The sequence below is a fragment of the Aristolochia californica genome, unplaced genomic scaffold, assembly GCF_029961685.1.
Source record: "Aristolochia californica isolate CCGP_79_NKW_82.1479 unplaced genomic scaffold, dmAriCali1.0.hap1 SCAF_11, whole genome shotgun sequence".
In the NCBI taxonomy this organism is placed as follows: Eukaryota; Viridiplantae; Streptophyta; class Magnoliopsida; order Piperales; family Aristolochiaceae; genus Aristolochia; species Aristolochia californica.
Genome location: NW_027181782.1, coordinates 4,613,901 through 4,628,017, shown reverse-complemented (window position 1 = coordinate 4,628,017; position 14,117 = coordinate 4,613,901). Strand labels below are relative to the sequence as shown.

At 43.1% G+C, this 14,117-nt stretch overlaps 1 protein-coding gene across 2 annotated transcripts in view; it reads right to left on the bottom strand.

The window, feature by feature from the left end:
• Window positions 1-14,117, bottom strand: part of LOC137944239 (exocyst complex component SEC8) — a 72,955-nt gene that overhangs the window by 38,040 nt on the left and 20,798 nt on the right. For both annotated transcript variants that reach the window (XM_068789859.1, XM_068789860.1), the window contains 2 exons: window positions 6,642-6,819; window positions 6,393-6,499 (listed from right to left, as the gene is read on the bottom strand). In XM_068789859.1, the coding sequence (XP_068645960.1) occupies window positions 6,393-6,499; window positions 6,642-6,819 (285 nt within the window). The remainder of the gene's footprint in view (window positions 1-6,392; window positions 6,500-6,641; window positions 6,820-14,117) is intronic.

Below are 14,117 nucleotides of genomic sequence, written 5' to 3'. Positions count from 1 at the left end.
ACCACTCTCCAACTAACTAGATGATATTTGAATGCATCAGTTGATCATTTCCAAATGAAGCATTGCTTGAGAGCTCAATTTGGTTAAAAACAGTTTTTGGGTAGTGAAGGAAGGAGAGAAAATAATTGGGGATCCCGGCAATGGAAGATTTTAAGAGAGTGAGTCTTCCAGCCTTTGATAGAAGACACCCCCTACAAGAGGCCAGACATCTCTCAAGTTTTAGAACAATAGGGCTCCAGAGCTGCTTGTGGGGACAGCAATCAAATAGTAAAAAACCAAGATGAGTAGGCAATGTTCTGATCTCGCAACCCAGGTAGGAGGCAATAGCATCCAGCATCCGTTCCTTAATGTGATAGTCGATGATTGAGGTCATTTTTCAATTAACTTTCTGACCAGATGCTATTTCGAAGAGACTTGACTCTCTTCACTCCATCCAATGTTCCCACACCAAAGAATACCATCTCATCAGCAAATTGGAGAAGTGGGATTCCGGATGGGGGGAGATAGGCTGCAGCCAACCAGAGTCTTTTTCTGAATAAACCAGGCCTGAAAGGTTTTCATGGGTGGCCATTGCGGAGTCAAGGATGGTGCGGCCTCAGATGAAAGCGCACTGTCCAGAATGAACAACCATGGGCAAGGCTACCTTGAACCGATGAGTAAGAAGCCGGGCTATGATTTTATATGTGCTGAATATGAGGCTGATGGGTCGGTAGTCTTTTGGATGCTCAGCCAAGTCCTTAGGAACAAGCACAATATGAAGGAGGCACCCATGCTTCTGAAGGTTATTCCCCGGTTGAAGAAGGATTGAACCATGGCAATAACATCCCCCTTTATAACAGGCCAGCAGAGATTGTAAAATTCCCCGTTGAAACCATCAGGCCAGGGGCATGGCCGGCAGCTATACCAAGAGTGGCCCTCTCGATTTCTTTGGTAGAGAAAGGAAGTTCAAGTAAAGCAGCAGCCGAAGGAGGAATTGAAATTGATGAATGTGCTGAAGCTTGGGGCGAGTTGAGTATTCTTCCATTTAGAGACCTGCAATAAAACTGAGAAAAGCATTAGAGATAGCAAACCTGTCTAGAGTCACTTCACCATTGAGACATAGCGAAGTGATTCAGTTGGCCCTTCACCTTGACAATGCTATTGCATGGAAACAATTTGTGTTGCCGTCACCCTCCAAGTGCCACTTGAATCTAGATCAGAGATGGCGTCACCCTCCAATGTATTCACTCCTTGTGAGAGAAGGCGTGATATTAAGATTGAAGTGAGATTCGGTCTTGAAATTCGGTTGTGGAGAGGGGTCGTTGCTCTTCAACAGTACCCAGATCAGAGATTCTGGCAAGGAGGGAGGCTTTCTCACTGGTCGCAGTACCGTGATGATATGAAGCCCATGACTTAGGGTTGGATTTCGGTAGCTTGAGTCTTTGAGGAAGGTTCCATCCAGCATTACCCGAGGTGATAAGTTTGGCCAGAAGGGGGGTGAAGCGTTTTTGGGAGTGTGTTGCATGTTTGAAGGAAGTGTCTCAGTTGGCTTGGGTTGGGGCTGCTTGATTCAGATCAAAAGCCTGGTCGGATGGATTGTGAGGTGAGGTGGGTGGTATTCTGTTTCTGTGTCTGAATCCTGGTTGGAATGGTGGTGAGGTGAAGCAGATTGGCAAGGGAGAGGACATCCAGAAAGAGGAGGTGCAACCAGGGTTGTCAAAAATGGCTTGCAGGAGGGGAATGTGGTAAGAGTTTTTTGCTGCGATTGTTGGGATTATTGTGTTAGCTGCAATAGGTAAATTTGGCTGCCAGGAGTTCAAAGAAGTTTCCTTCGGAAGGTAGGCGGTAACAGTGCTTTGGTATGGAGAATGACACCTCAAAAAGTTGGTGGAAGATTGGTTACTTTGAGGTGTTGACAGGGTGTTATTGCATGATTGGTCATAGTTGGAGTCAGGTCGTAAAGCAGGCTGACCAAGTGAAGTTTTGGGATGCAGGACGTGGCTAGGGTTCATGAAAGAGAAGGTTGTTTCACGGCATAGGTTATTTGGGTCACAGGGTTCAGAAAGGGTTTTAGGGTATGGGGACAGGCCTGTCAGGATGAGGACAGTAGTGTCGGTGATGGCAGACTGGTAGTGCGGGTTAGGTGGGAAGTTTACAAAATTGAAATTTGAATTTGACACTCTAACAAACAAGGGAAGCCAGTGGGGGTTGAATCACTAACTGCCAAGTGATGGGATGGGTGCTGCTGCCTGGCCGAGTGGACTCGGACATCGCCGATAGTGTCCTCAATGGCTGAGTGGATTCGGTGTCATCTTCCTTGCAGGCCACCACTAGTGTCCAGATTCTCCTCAAGGGCAATGTCGAGGAAGCAGATTTTGATCCAAAAGAAAGTGTTTCCGATCGAGACTTTGAGGAAGGTGGAACCCTACCGAGTGTTAAACGGTATAATGAATAAGCTTGCAACATCCGATCAAGTTCTTAGGGAAGTAGTGTCAGCAAGCTTCACTAGTTTACCAAATCCCTCGATGATTGGGATGAAGACCTGGTCTCGCCCGAGTTCAGCTGGTAGTCCTATGATATCGATCCATTGTCCAATGATGTGGTAGGGGAACAAAGTGACCATTCACTAATTTTGTGGATGTTTTGCGTCAGGGGTGAAGGGGAGTTTGAGGGCTATATCTTTTTCTTCACGGGTGCAAAAGTGGAGGAGCCATTCCTAACCACCAAGAGTGAGTTGGTAGATAGTCAAGCTTAAGGTTATCGGCCAACCAGGCAGAGATTGGGGACGTGTCTTCCAGTATCCATTCAACAGTGACAATAAGGGAGAGGGATAGGTTTTCTCTTCCCTCATCTAAGAAATGGGTGGCTATGGTGATAGTAAGTGGGTTGACCGCTTGAGCGGTAGAGGATGTTTTCACGGTGGTGTAAAGTGGGGTGTGATGGTAGAGAGGGGGGGGGGGGGGGGGGGGGGGGGGGGGCGGCTTGGCAAAGTTTTTGGATTTCGCCTTCTGTTTAGGGACGTCAGAAAGCATTTTGATAATGTGGAATTTGAATCTAATTTATTACATTGATGATATTGTGAAAGCATCTTCAATTGGGATTAAAATTAGGGACAGATCTAATGGACAAACATGGGGACTGATAGGTCTACACGGTCCAAATCGATATAGAGAGCGCAATACATTTTAGGATGAACTCAAATCTATATGGAAAGCAGCACAGGCGGGCAAGGAGATGAAAATGAAGGAGCGGTTTCACCAGTATTAACCATCACCCAAATCAGTTGGCCAGAGCGATTAGTAGCTTTGACAATGGTGAAGGACGATTTTCCAGCTCAGAAGTGTTCTCCAGAACTAGGCCAGTGTGGTTAGCCGCACGACTACTCCAGCTTGCCTTGTTGCAAGCTTCTATCAGAGCAAGCATGGGTTGATTGAGAGGCAATCCCTCTCTCGCATTCCTTGTCATCATTTTTTTTTTTTAAATGATGCTGATTGTTATTAAGACAAAAGCTCAAAAGACAATATTACAAAGGAGGGAATCCTTCCCATACAATGAGAAATTGCTGGAAGTTCCGAATTTTACAAATTTATCGGCCAAAGAGTTGGCTGATCTAGGAATAAGATTCTAATTACAATGCGTAAAAGATTCAATGTCAGCAATACTATCAGTGATGGGCCAGTGGCGCCAAGGGGGGAGACTATCTTTGGAACACCAACTAATAACCGTCTTCGAATCGCCTTCAATGATTAACTTGCCATTGAGACGATCCCTGAAGATTTTGAGGCCGAACAGCAAAGCACTACCTTCCTTGTCATCATTAGCAAAGTCAACAACAACCTCCTTTCCTTTTCTTTAATTTCTTCTGATATCAGTTATTGAGTCTTGTTTGTCTTCCCTTGCCGGCCGGTCTGTGCAGTACTTCGGCCACCTTCACTAGGGGTGGCATCGAAACGAGCCGGTTCGTGAACAGCTCGAGCTCGGCTCAGTTCGATCTTCAATCGAATTTGAGATAGGGTTTCCGACTCGTTTAAGTAAACGAGCCGAACCCGAACGAGGCTTGATCGGTTCGCGAGCTCGCGAACCGAGTTGGGAGTCGGGACGGGATCGAAGGACGCCAAAGGCATGAAACCTTTCCTCTTCATCTGCAGTCACACATCGGGTTGAGCTTTTACAGATCAACATGCAGAGATCTTATGGGCTTTCCTTATATGTACTTATTTTTCTATTTTTCGGTAATTTTATCTTTCATTGGGAAATAGAGGTCGGGGAAGAATGAGAGGTTGCGAACTGTTTTGTTGATGGAAAAACCTAAGAAGTTGTGGAAATTGATGTTTGGGAAAAGTAGAATGATTACTCAAAAGGTGTGGGGAAATTTGTCTTCGTAATCTGGGATAGATTTGGAAAGTTTCAGTGAGTTTTGCTTGCTTCAGTTTGAGATTTCCCTAAAAAGTACAAGATCAAAGAAGAACTAGTAGGTTTGAATTTTGAGTTCTTCAAAGGTTGAATGAGACTTAACCTGGTCGAGTCATCGATATAAGACTAAGTGAGACACCGGAGATTCAAATCCATTAACAAGCCAGCACCTCCCTCCCGTTTTATCTGTTTCATGCCGAGCCCGAGATACTTGATATAGGAAACGTTGGGTTGCTGGAGAAGTTGGAATCTCTAAGCTGCCATAGAGACATGGGCAGCTCTTGTTCTGTTCGAGACATCGAGGGTTGTGTTATATGTATGTTAAAAAAATTCAGTTCTCGTGATATAAAATTGTTGTGCTAAAAGTTCTGTTATAGTAATGACTTCTCTAATCTCCAGAGTACTTAGAAAGTTGCTACAGAATATGGAAACTGAAGAAGATACAAGCAGTGAGAAGAGCTCCCCGCTCTTGCAGGTTGTAAGTATAACGCCTATGCTCTTAGGGGAGGATCTCCGGCCTAACAAGGCGTTCTTCTTGAAGGTCTGAACATTTCATGCCACATATGGATCTCTTCTTCAAGAATATGATGAATTAATTTTTAAGTGATAAATTACAACTAGGGCAGTATACATACGTGCAGAAATTTGAGTTAGCATCACTTGTTCCCATTCTTCAAGGCTCAAACCCCTTCCTGGCAGGCACCCTTGCATTGGTAATCCAAAAACATTTTGCCATCACATATAGTTTCTCAGATCTCCTCACATCTCCATGTTTAAATTTACCTATGAAAGTGGAAGAATCAAATAACGCTAGAGAGAGGCCTCCAGAGAAAAGGCATTCTTCAAGTGCATCTACAGTTGGTGAGCAAGGTAGGACATGTAGAAAAGAGTTATTCCGATCAAGTCCCAACAACAGGGATAAAGATAAATACAAAGGGAAGATAATCCCTTATCATGCCACCTTGTCTCGTAGCAACTGAAACTGTACCCAAGAGGGAGATATGCAGTGAGGGTTTTTTGTGGCCAGGTTTTGGAGCCATCAATGTACCCAAGGAGATCATACTCGATAAGGTTGGAGGTAGAACCCGGCTAAAATTTGGTTGGAGCTTGAACCGGCTCGAGCTCGAACTAGGTTAAAATTCTGGGGCTCGAGCTCGATTACAATTTAGGCTCGAGGCTAGGCTCGGCTCGAGCTCGAGTTCGAAATATTTAAATCAAGCCCAACTCGAACAAATGCAGGTTTGAGCTCAGCTCGAATTGATACCACCCGTAACCGTCACCATCATCCAATTGCCAACCATGTCTTTGTTCTCTTTCAATCACTCATTGTAAGAAATTCCACTTCTAGATGTTTGTTCTCTTTCAATCACTCATTGTAAGAAATTCTCCTTCTTGATGTTTGTTCTCTTTGGTTGCTTTTTGGACCTTTAATATAATCACGCCTTTTCTCAAAAAATAAAAAATAAAAGTTTGAATTGCACATTTTGACTCCAGGATGGGGTATATATGAGAAGATACATTTCAATATTAACTCAAGTGTTCAAATACTGATGTAGGGATATTTTCGTTATTTCGCATATTTGTATGTCTCTCATAAAGTTACAGCAAGATAAACTTCAAATTAAGACTCTAATTTTCAATTTTCATTGATTTATGACTTGTATTTATGAAGTTATGAGAGTGTTTGTAACAAGGGGCAGTCCTTTTAATGTAACTTTCACTTAGGTGAGATTAATAAAAGAGGGCTGGCTTTCTGAGCCCTCGTTCAACGCAGTTTTTGTTGCTGCTTTTTCCAACTCTCCTCTCTTTCTTTTCTCCCTCTCTTCTCCTTTCTTCCATCCAATCTTGCAACTTTTCACTCGGTTATTTTTATTGTGTCCTTTATCGTTTTCTGCATGGAATATCCATATCAAGCAACTTGCAGTAAATCTGGTTACTCTTTCCTGATGTCAAACTGAAAAGCAAGTCCAAACAGCATGATATCCCAATAATAACCGTACCATAATATAACGCCTCCAGCAGCTACTTTGCCAAGCATTCTCAAACACTCCACAAGTGTCTGCAGATACTTAACATGAAGAGGTGCATCACTCTTTTTAACAGATTCCTGCAATGTCAGCAACATCCACTAATTATTTCATCATACAGTAAGAACTCCAAAAGAAATTATTACAATATGAATAGTTGGTTTTGTTCCTTTTGAAAGTCACACTAGTAAATAAAATTTTGAAAGTGTTATGGAGCCATACAATGAACTCATCTGGCGTAGAATAGGAAAGCCATGGAGGAATTAAACGACCGGCAGCTTTGATGTCTTTTAATTTACCATCACTACCATTAATTCTTGCAGAGGAAGTAAAACCATCTGAGGAAGCTCCATCAGGCATTTCTGAAGCATTATCTTCATCATGACCATCAACTGAAAAACTGAAAAGAAAAAACAACAAAAGGAAGATAGACGTGTAAATAATTTGAGTTAACAAGAAGGAAATGCTATTATATTGTACCATTCAAAAAACAGAAAAAGCTACTATATTGTGAAACTACACATACTACTACTGCAACAATACTCTAGTTAACATAGACCCACATTTGCATGTAAAATAATTTCGCCAGAAGAAAAGACATGCAAAAGAAAGATCAAGAACTGTGTGGTTCATGTGCTATGGTCATAATCAGCAGGAGCAGAACGCAGTTTCTTTTTTGAGAAAGAGAACAATTTTATAAAAGGCAGAAGGCAAAAAGTACAACAAAGAGGGTCCCTTACAATGAGGAATTGAAGGGACACCCCCACATTTGCTAATGAGTCAGCACACCCATTAGCACTTATAAAAACATGGAACTAAGAAACAACAATGTTTTTTTTTTTTTTTTAAATGATGCTGAATTTTATTAAGAGAGCTCAAACGAACAGATTACATGAGGGGAAGCCTTCCCAAACAATGAGAGATTGCTGGGAGGTTCCGAATTTTGCCAATTTATCAGCCAAAGAATTGGTTGATCTAGGAACGAGGTTCCAATTACAATGAATGGATGACACAATGTCAGCAATACAATCAGTGATTGGCCAGTGGCGAGGGGAGCTTTCTTTTGAACACTAGCTGATAACAGTCTTTGAATCGCCTTTAATAATCAGCTTGCCATGGAGCCGCTCTTTAAAGATTTGGAGGCCGAACAGAAGAGCACTCACTTCAGCAGTATTTGAATCAGCAATACCCACCGGCCCTGAATAGGATAGAATAGGGTCTCCATTGCTGTCTCTGAAAACACCACCAGCTCCAGCCAGCCCAAGATAGCCTAAAGCACTGCCATCAAAATTGAGTTTGATGCAATCGTAAGGGGGAGGATCCCAAGTGGCCATAACCGGATTCCTACGGGGGCCCACCATGTGCACTATCAAACCCCAATTTTCTCGAAGGGAGACGCCCGATAGAGAAGCAAACTCCTTCCTAGAATGTAGCCAGCTCGAGATAAGGCCCACTACTTGAGAAGCTACATTGAGAAACAACAATGTTAGAAGCAAGGTTCTGGATCTCATTGAAAAACATCCAGCGGCGCCAAGGATGTATTTTCATTCTTTTCCTTTTTTTTTTTTTTTGGTAGTGTTGATTATATGAATAGAGAGAAAGCTACAACAGAGCTAAGCTATATATTTGGGGGACCATCCCAAACAGTGAGAGATTGGAGGGAGGTCCCAAGTTTAGCTAATCTATCGGCCGAAGAGTTAGCCGATCTAGGAACATGATGCCACAGACAAGAAATGCTAGATACAATATCAGACATGGAGGATAGAAAGGGCCAATGTTGTCATGGGGGGGAGGCGGATCCCGAGCACAAACTGATGACAACACTAAAATCACCTTCAATAAGAAGCTTTCCATCAAGACGGTCCTTGAAAACTCGAACACCATAAAGCAGGGCAGACACCTCAGCGGTTGTCGAGTCCACAACACCAACTGAACCAGTATAGGAGGATAATTTTGCCCTGGCAATTTCTGAAAATGCCCCCGGCTCCCACTGGACCAAGGCACTGTCGTTGAAATTCATTTTGATGCAATCACTAGTTGGAACGGCCCACTCGACCATGGCTAGAGATGTATGAGAACCCAACATATGCGACAGGAGGCGCTAGTTCCACCAAAGACATATACCCGCCATATACCCGCCTGGGGGGGCAAATTCTTTTCTGGTGTAAAGCCAACTAGAGATGAGGCCCAAGGTGGAAATGATGGTGATGATGGTGTTGTCAATGATGGTGATGATGGTGTTGTCAATGCTGCTGAATTTGAGGTTGAAGCGCCGGTTGCTGCGTTCCAGCCAAAGACACTAAAGAACATGAGCCAAGAGGAGCAATTTGCCAATTTTAGGTATAGTTGTCTCCAAGACCATTTGAATAGTGCCAAAAAGATCTCTGTGGAGCCCCAATTGGATGCTAATTTTTCTGGAACATGGCCATCCACACACACCAAGAGTAGCCATCCACACACACCAAGAGTAGCTGCAATGAAGGAGAACATGCTGAATTGTCTCCTCACTAGTGCGCGACATAGGGGGCAGATCCAGTCTGGAGTGATTAATCCACGCTTGTGGAGGTTGTCAGCAGTAAGGATTTTCTCTCGGATGGCCGTCCATATGGAAAAAAAAATTATATTGTTAGGGGTTGAGAGTTTCCAAGCAGCTGAGATAGTGTGCTCCGGCGAGTTGGGCTCAAATCCTCTTATGTTATATGCGGTGGCCACCTAGAAGAGGCCATTAGTATTAGGTTTCCAAATCAACTTATCATGAGTACGATACTGCAAGACAATGTTGTTGAAGCTGGATAAGAGAGAGCAAAACGCATCGGCTTCACCAAACACAACAATTCAGTACACCAGAGCGTCAACTAACCAAAGGGAAGCACTTTCCCCAAATTTCTATGCTTGCGTAGTCAAGGGGGCCCCACACCGAATTCAATTAGGGCAATTCAGCGCCCAATTCATTCAATTTAGAACCAATAGTGATGAACTCCATCAATTGAGACCATAAATCGATGAAAGAATGACCTAATTGCAAGAAACCAGGATGGCGTAGGCTATATGGATGATGACGCTGGCAGATTTAAGAAATTTTCTTAAATTGGGATCATCAAACATTTCTAAATCCCAATAATCAAGCAAATAAAAGAAGTAATCATTAGCCAATAGGCTAACATAGGCCAAAAAAAGGGGGGGAAATGGAATTTTTACCCTACCAGTCCAGAAATCTGAGAAAACCTTCAAGGAGATTGCTGAAAATGGAGAGAAAATCCACAAAATCGAAAGAAACTTGCCCAAGACTTACATTATTGCTCTAATACCATAAAAAATATGTGACTTGGGGAGAAAAAAGAAGAGGCAAAAGAGTTTTGGAAAATAGGCAACTTTGCTGCCTTGGAATCCAAGCCAGAAAGGCCCTTCCTACTTCTTTATAATAAGGGTTTAAGTGAAAATTTACAAAAGGACAAAAAGGCCCCTCAATACTCAAAATTACATATCTCCTAAAATACATGTCTAAATTGAATGAAAAAGCAAATCTTGAAGTCAGAATTTTTGGAAAGCATTGAGGAGAGAGAGGGAGCGATGAGAGGGCATCAAGAGGAGAACAACCACTTTCGGGTCCTTTCGGCGCCAAACATCGGATGATGGGGGGTCGCTCCTCCACAGTCCTCGTCTGCGGAGGGACTCCCACATCCACCTAAAGTGGAGTTGGCTGCCGTAGTTCCAAATCATTCCCAGTCTAGAGTCTCTGTCAGTGAGAGACAAGTGCCAAGGTGACGCAACAGAGGCACGACAACAATGGTAAGGCTTTGGCGACAGAGGAAGATGCTCGATGGATGTCGGCAAGAGGCAGAAAGGCGGAGAAGAAAGAGAAAAGGAAAGCTCTTGTAACTTCGTAGATCTGCGGCGATTCAGAAATCTCACTGGAACTGAAACCAGGACGAATCGAATGGTGTTGCGACTAATGCTCAGAAATGGGATGAGAAGATCTTTTATTTCGATCCCAATGGTTGTGATTCCAAAGTTCGTCTAGTGTCTTGAGGAAGAGGGAGAAACGGTGAGCTCGCCAAGTCTCCAGGAGATGAAAGTCAAAGAAGTTTCTTTCTCCCTCTCTATGTTTCGGAAGTCAAAGAAGGGTGGGGGGGGCGCACGCTCACTCAATGGCTCGGTTTGTGGGTATTTCGAAGGAACCAAGGGGATCAGAATGGGTGACCCACTCTCCCCGCTTCTTTTCAACATTGTGGCGGAATTCCTCTCCTCTATGTTCTACTCGGCTATTGACCTTGGGTGGCTATCCCCTACTAGTCACCTAAAGGCTTTTAATATCCCCATTCTCCAATATGATGATGATACCATCATTTTTTGGATCGAAAATATGGAAGGAGCTAGAAGGATCAAAGAGGTCTTGGGGCTCTTTGAATTAGCCTCATGACAGAAAGTTAATTGGGAAAAACATCCCTCATAGGTTTCAACATTAGCCCTGAGCTCCTAGCTGAGATGGCAAATCTTTTTGGATGTACAACATCTAACATCCCAACCACTTACCTTGGACTCCCCCTCTTCAACGGTCGCATAAACCAAAGTCTCTGGAATCCTATGGTGGAAAAGAACGAGAGCCACCTTGCCACCTGGAAGGGTTATTTTTTCAACAAAGCAGGAAGGCTCATTTTCCTAAAGTCTTGTATTGCAAGCATCCCAAACTATGCCTTGCCCTACATCCGTCTGTAAAGCCATGGATAAGTTAAAAAGAAGATTTCTCTGGAAGGGATCGAGTCATGCCTTTAAATATCATTTGGTCAGATGGGAGGAGGTATGTTTGCCAAAGAGGATGGGAGGATTGGGGATTCGAAAATCAAAGGAAATGAACCAAGCACTGCTCTTAAAATGGATTTGGAAGTTCAACACCATTTCTTCTATTCTTCGGAAGGGAATGGTAATTGCTAAGCTTGGATGTTCTTCTCCATCGTAGACTTCAGAAGGTAACAAGAGTTGTCTATCGCCAATCTGGAGATCACTATATCTACTTCTTCCTACTTCTTCCTAACTTCACCTCAGCCATCAGATTCTATGTTGGAATTGGTAGATCCTTAAATTGTGGGAGGATTGGTGGGCGGGACAGGAACCTCTACAAACCTCGTTCAAGAATCTTTTTCTCCTCTCTTTATGAAGGGAGATATCGGTAGTTGATGCTTTCGAGGGGGATGGTTTGAGCCTACACCCCAGAAGAGGTCTTTCTGATACCAAGACATTGGAGGCAAGTCAGTTGATGGAATCTTGGCAATCCTTCAGACTTGAGACCTTCAGCGGCGGACAAGCTCATTTGGTGGCCTGACAAAAGCGGTATCTTCTCTGTGACCTCTGCTTAGGGATACATCAATGGCTGACATTTAAATCAAAGGGAGCATGAGATACACTTTGCATGGCGCCTTTGTGCCCCACCAAAGGTAAAATTCTTCATGTGGAGCGCCTGCCAAAGAAAGACCCTCACGGCAGATGTGCTTAGACGGAGAGGCCACCCTTCTATTGATCCCCTTTGTCCTTTCTGCAATTCAAAGGTCGAAACCACTAGCCATATCTTGCTCCAATGTTCTTTCGCGTGGATAGTGTGGACTTCCATCCTTTGTAAGATAGGGCTGCAATTCTGTATGTCGGCAGATCTGATCACCTTCAGCAAGTCGCCCATTGGTATCCCCCTTCCTGGGCTTGGAAAGTTGATGATCTCTGCCTATACTGGTTTTATTCCATGGGGGCTCTGGAATGAATGCAAACGTAGACGTTTTGATGCTAAATATGAATACACGATGAGAGTTATTGATCGTGTGTCGAGTCAAATCTCCGCTTGGCTTCTTACTAAGAAGGCCTTCTCCTCCTTTGTGGGTTCCTCTATCTGAGATAATTGAAGCAACTTGGTTAGGATGCGGATTGGCGCCAAGGTCCCAGTCATGCAGGCATGGACCCCTGCAGAGCCTGGTTTCCTCAAGTTGAATTTTGATGGTTCTTCTCTCGGTAATCCCGGGATTGTTGGCTTTAGAGGAGTTATCTCGGATCTCTCCGATAATCAGTGTTTCTCTTATGCTGGCCTGTTAGGCATTTTTTACTCCATGTCAGCTGAACTTCATGGCCGACTCAATGGGTTTTGTGTTTTCAAAGACAACTCTAGTGGCCCTCTTCACATTGAAGGAGACTCGAAGGTGGTTATTGGTTGGTGTGATTGTGCATCCTCCCTCCTGTGGTGCCATTGGGACACTTTTCAGGAGATTCTAGATATTGCCTCTCAATTCTCTTGTATTTGGTCTCACATTTCGAGATCCGCTAATTCGGTAACTAATGTACTTGCAAAGCAGGGAGCCTCCCTTCAATCTCTTGTTGTTAGGATTTTGCTCCCTTGACCTTTGTTTTTTCTTTCTCTGTTAATATATATATCCTTTTCAAAAAGAAATGTCTAAATTGAATGAAAATTTAACTAGAGATAAAATAAGATATTCCCTATCTAATAGCCATGCTATAAGAGAAAAACATAATATGGAAAATATAGGAAATGACCAAAATACCCCTAAACTTGTATTTTAACAAAAATGTTGTGGAGCACCCGACGGACTTTAGGCCTATCAACATCCTCTCGATCCCCTATAAAATCATCGCTCGCATCCTTGCCTAGCACCTCAAGACCCCTCCCGCCCACTATCCATGAAGGTCAAAGCACCTTCATCAAAGGGGTCAACATCATCGACTCTGCAATGACAGCTCATGAGCTCATTAACTACTTCAAGCACTCTGGCAAAGCAACCGTTATGCTTAAACTTGACCTACAAAAGTGTGAGATTTAGGATCCCATTTAGTGAATAATAAACAAACTAGGTTAAGGTGAAGAGAGTAGCAAGAGTGAGAGAGAAATAAGAGGTAATCGGGGTAGAAGAGAAGGAGAAGAAGAGGAGAAGAGAGATCAGTTAGGAGAGAGAGAAAGAGTGAGAGGAGGGAAGGAGGATTTAACGGACCTCATCCTCCTCCTTAATGTATATTTATAATAATGAAAAGAGTTACATTTACATAATTACCCTTTACCCCAAGTAGGGAGAGAAAGGAACAAAAAACAAAAGAAAATTACATCAAGCCCCTATAATACGATTCTATCTTCTAACACTGCCCCTCAAGTTAGGGGAGAGAAAACATCGTAGATACCCAACTTGCCGCATATAATGGTTTGAATCTTGGGATGTGATTAGTTTTGTAAAAATGTCTGCGACCAGCCCTTGAGATGAAACGTGTTTGAGAGATAAGATACCAGCATGAAATTTCTCCCGTATAAAGTAGCAATCTACCTCAATGTGTTTTGTTCTCTCATGGAATACCAGATTTGAAGTAATATGAATGGTTGCCTAGTTATCACAGTGTAATTCCATAGAAACTCTTTTATAGAAACCAATTCAGTAAGAAGGATCTGATCCATAGAAGCTCATTGATTGTGTCAGCCATAACTCTGTACTTTGTTTCTGCACTAGATCTCGCAATAACATTCTGCTTTTTACTTTTCCATGTAACTAGGTTACCTCCAACTAAGGTATAGTACCCAAAAGTGGACTTCCTGTCATTAGGTGACCCAGCCCTGTTTGCATTTGCAAAACTGTCTATGTTGAAGTGGGCATGATTTTTATAGAGAAGTTTCTTCCTCAGAGCTTCTTTTAAATATCTCAGTCCAGAGCTTGCCAATGG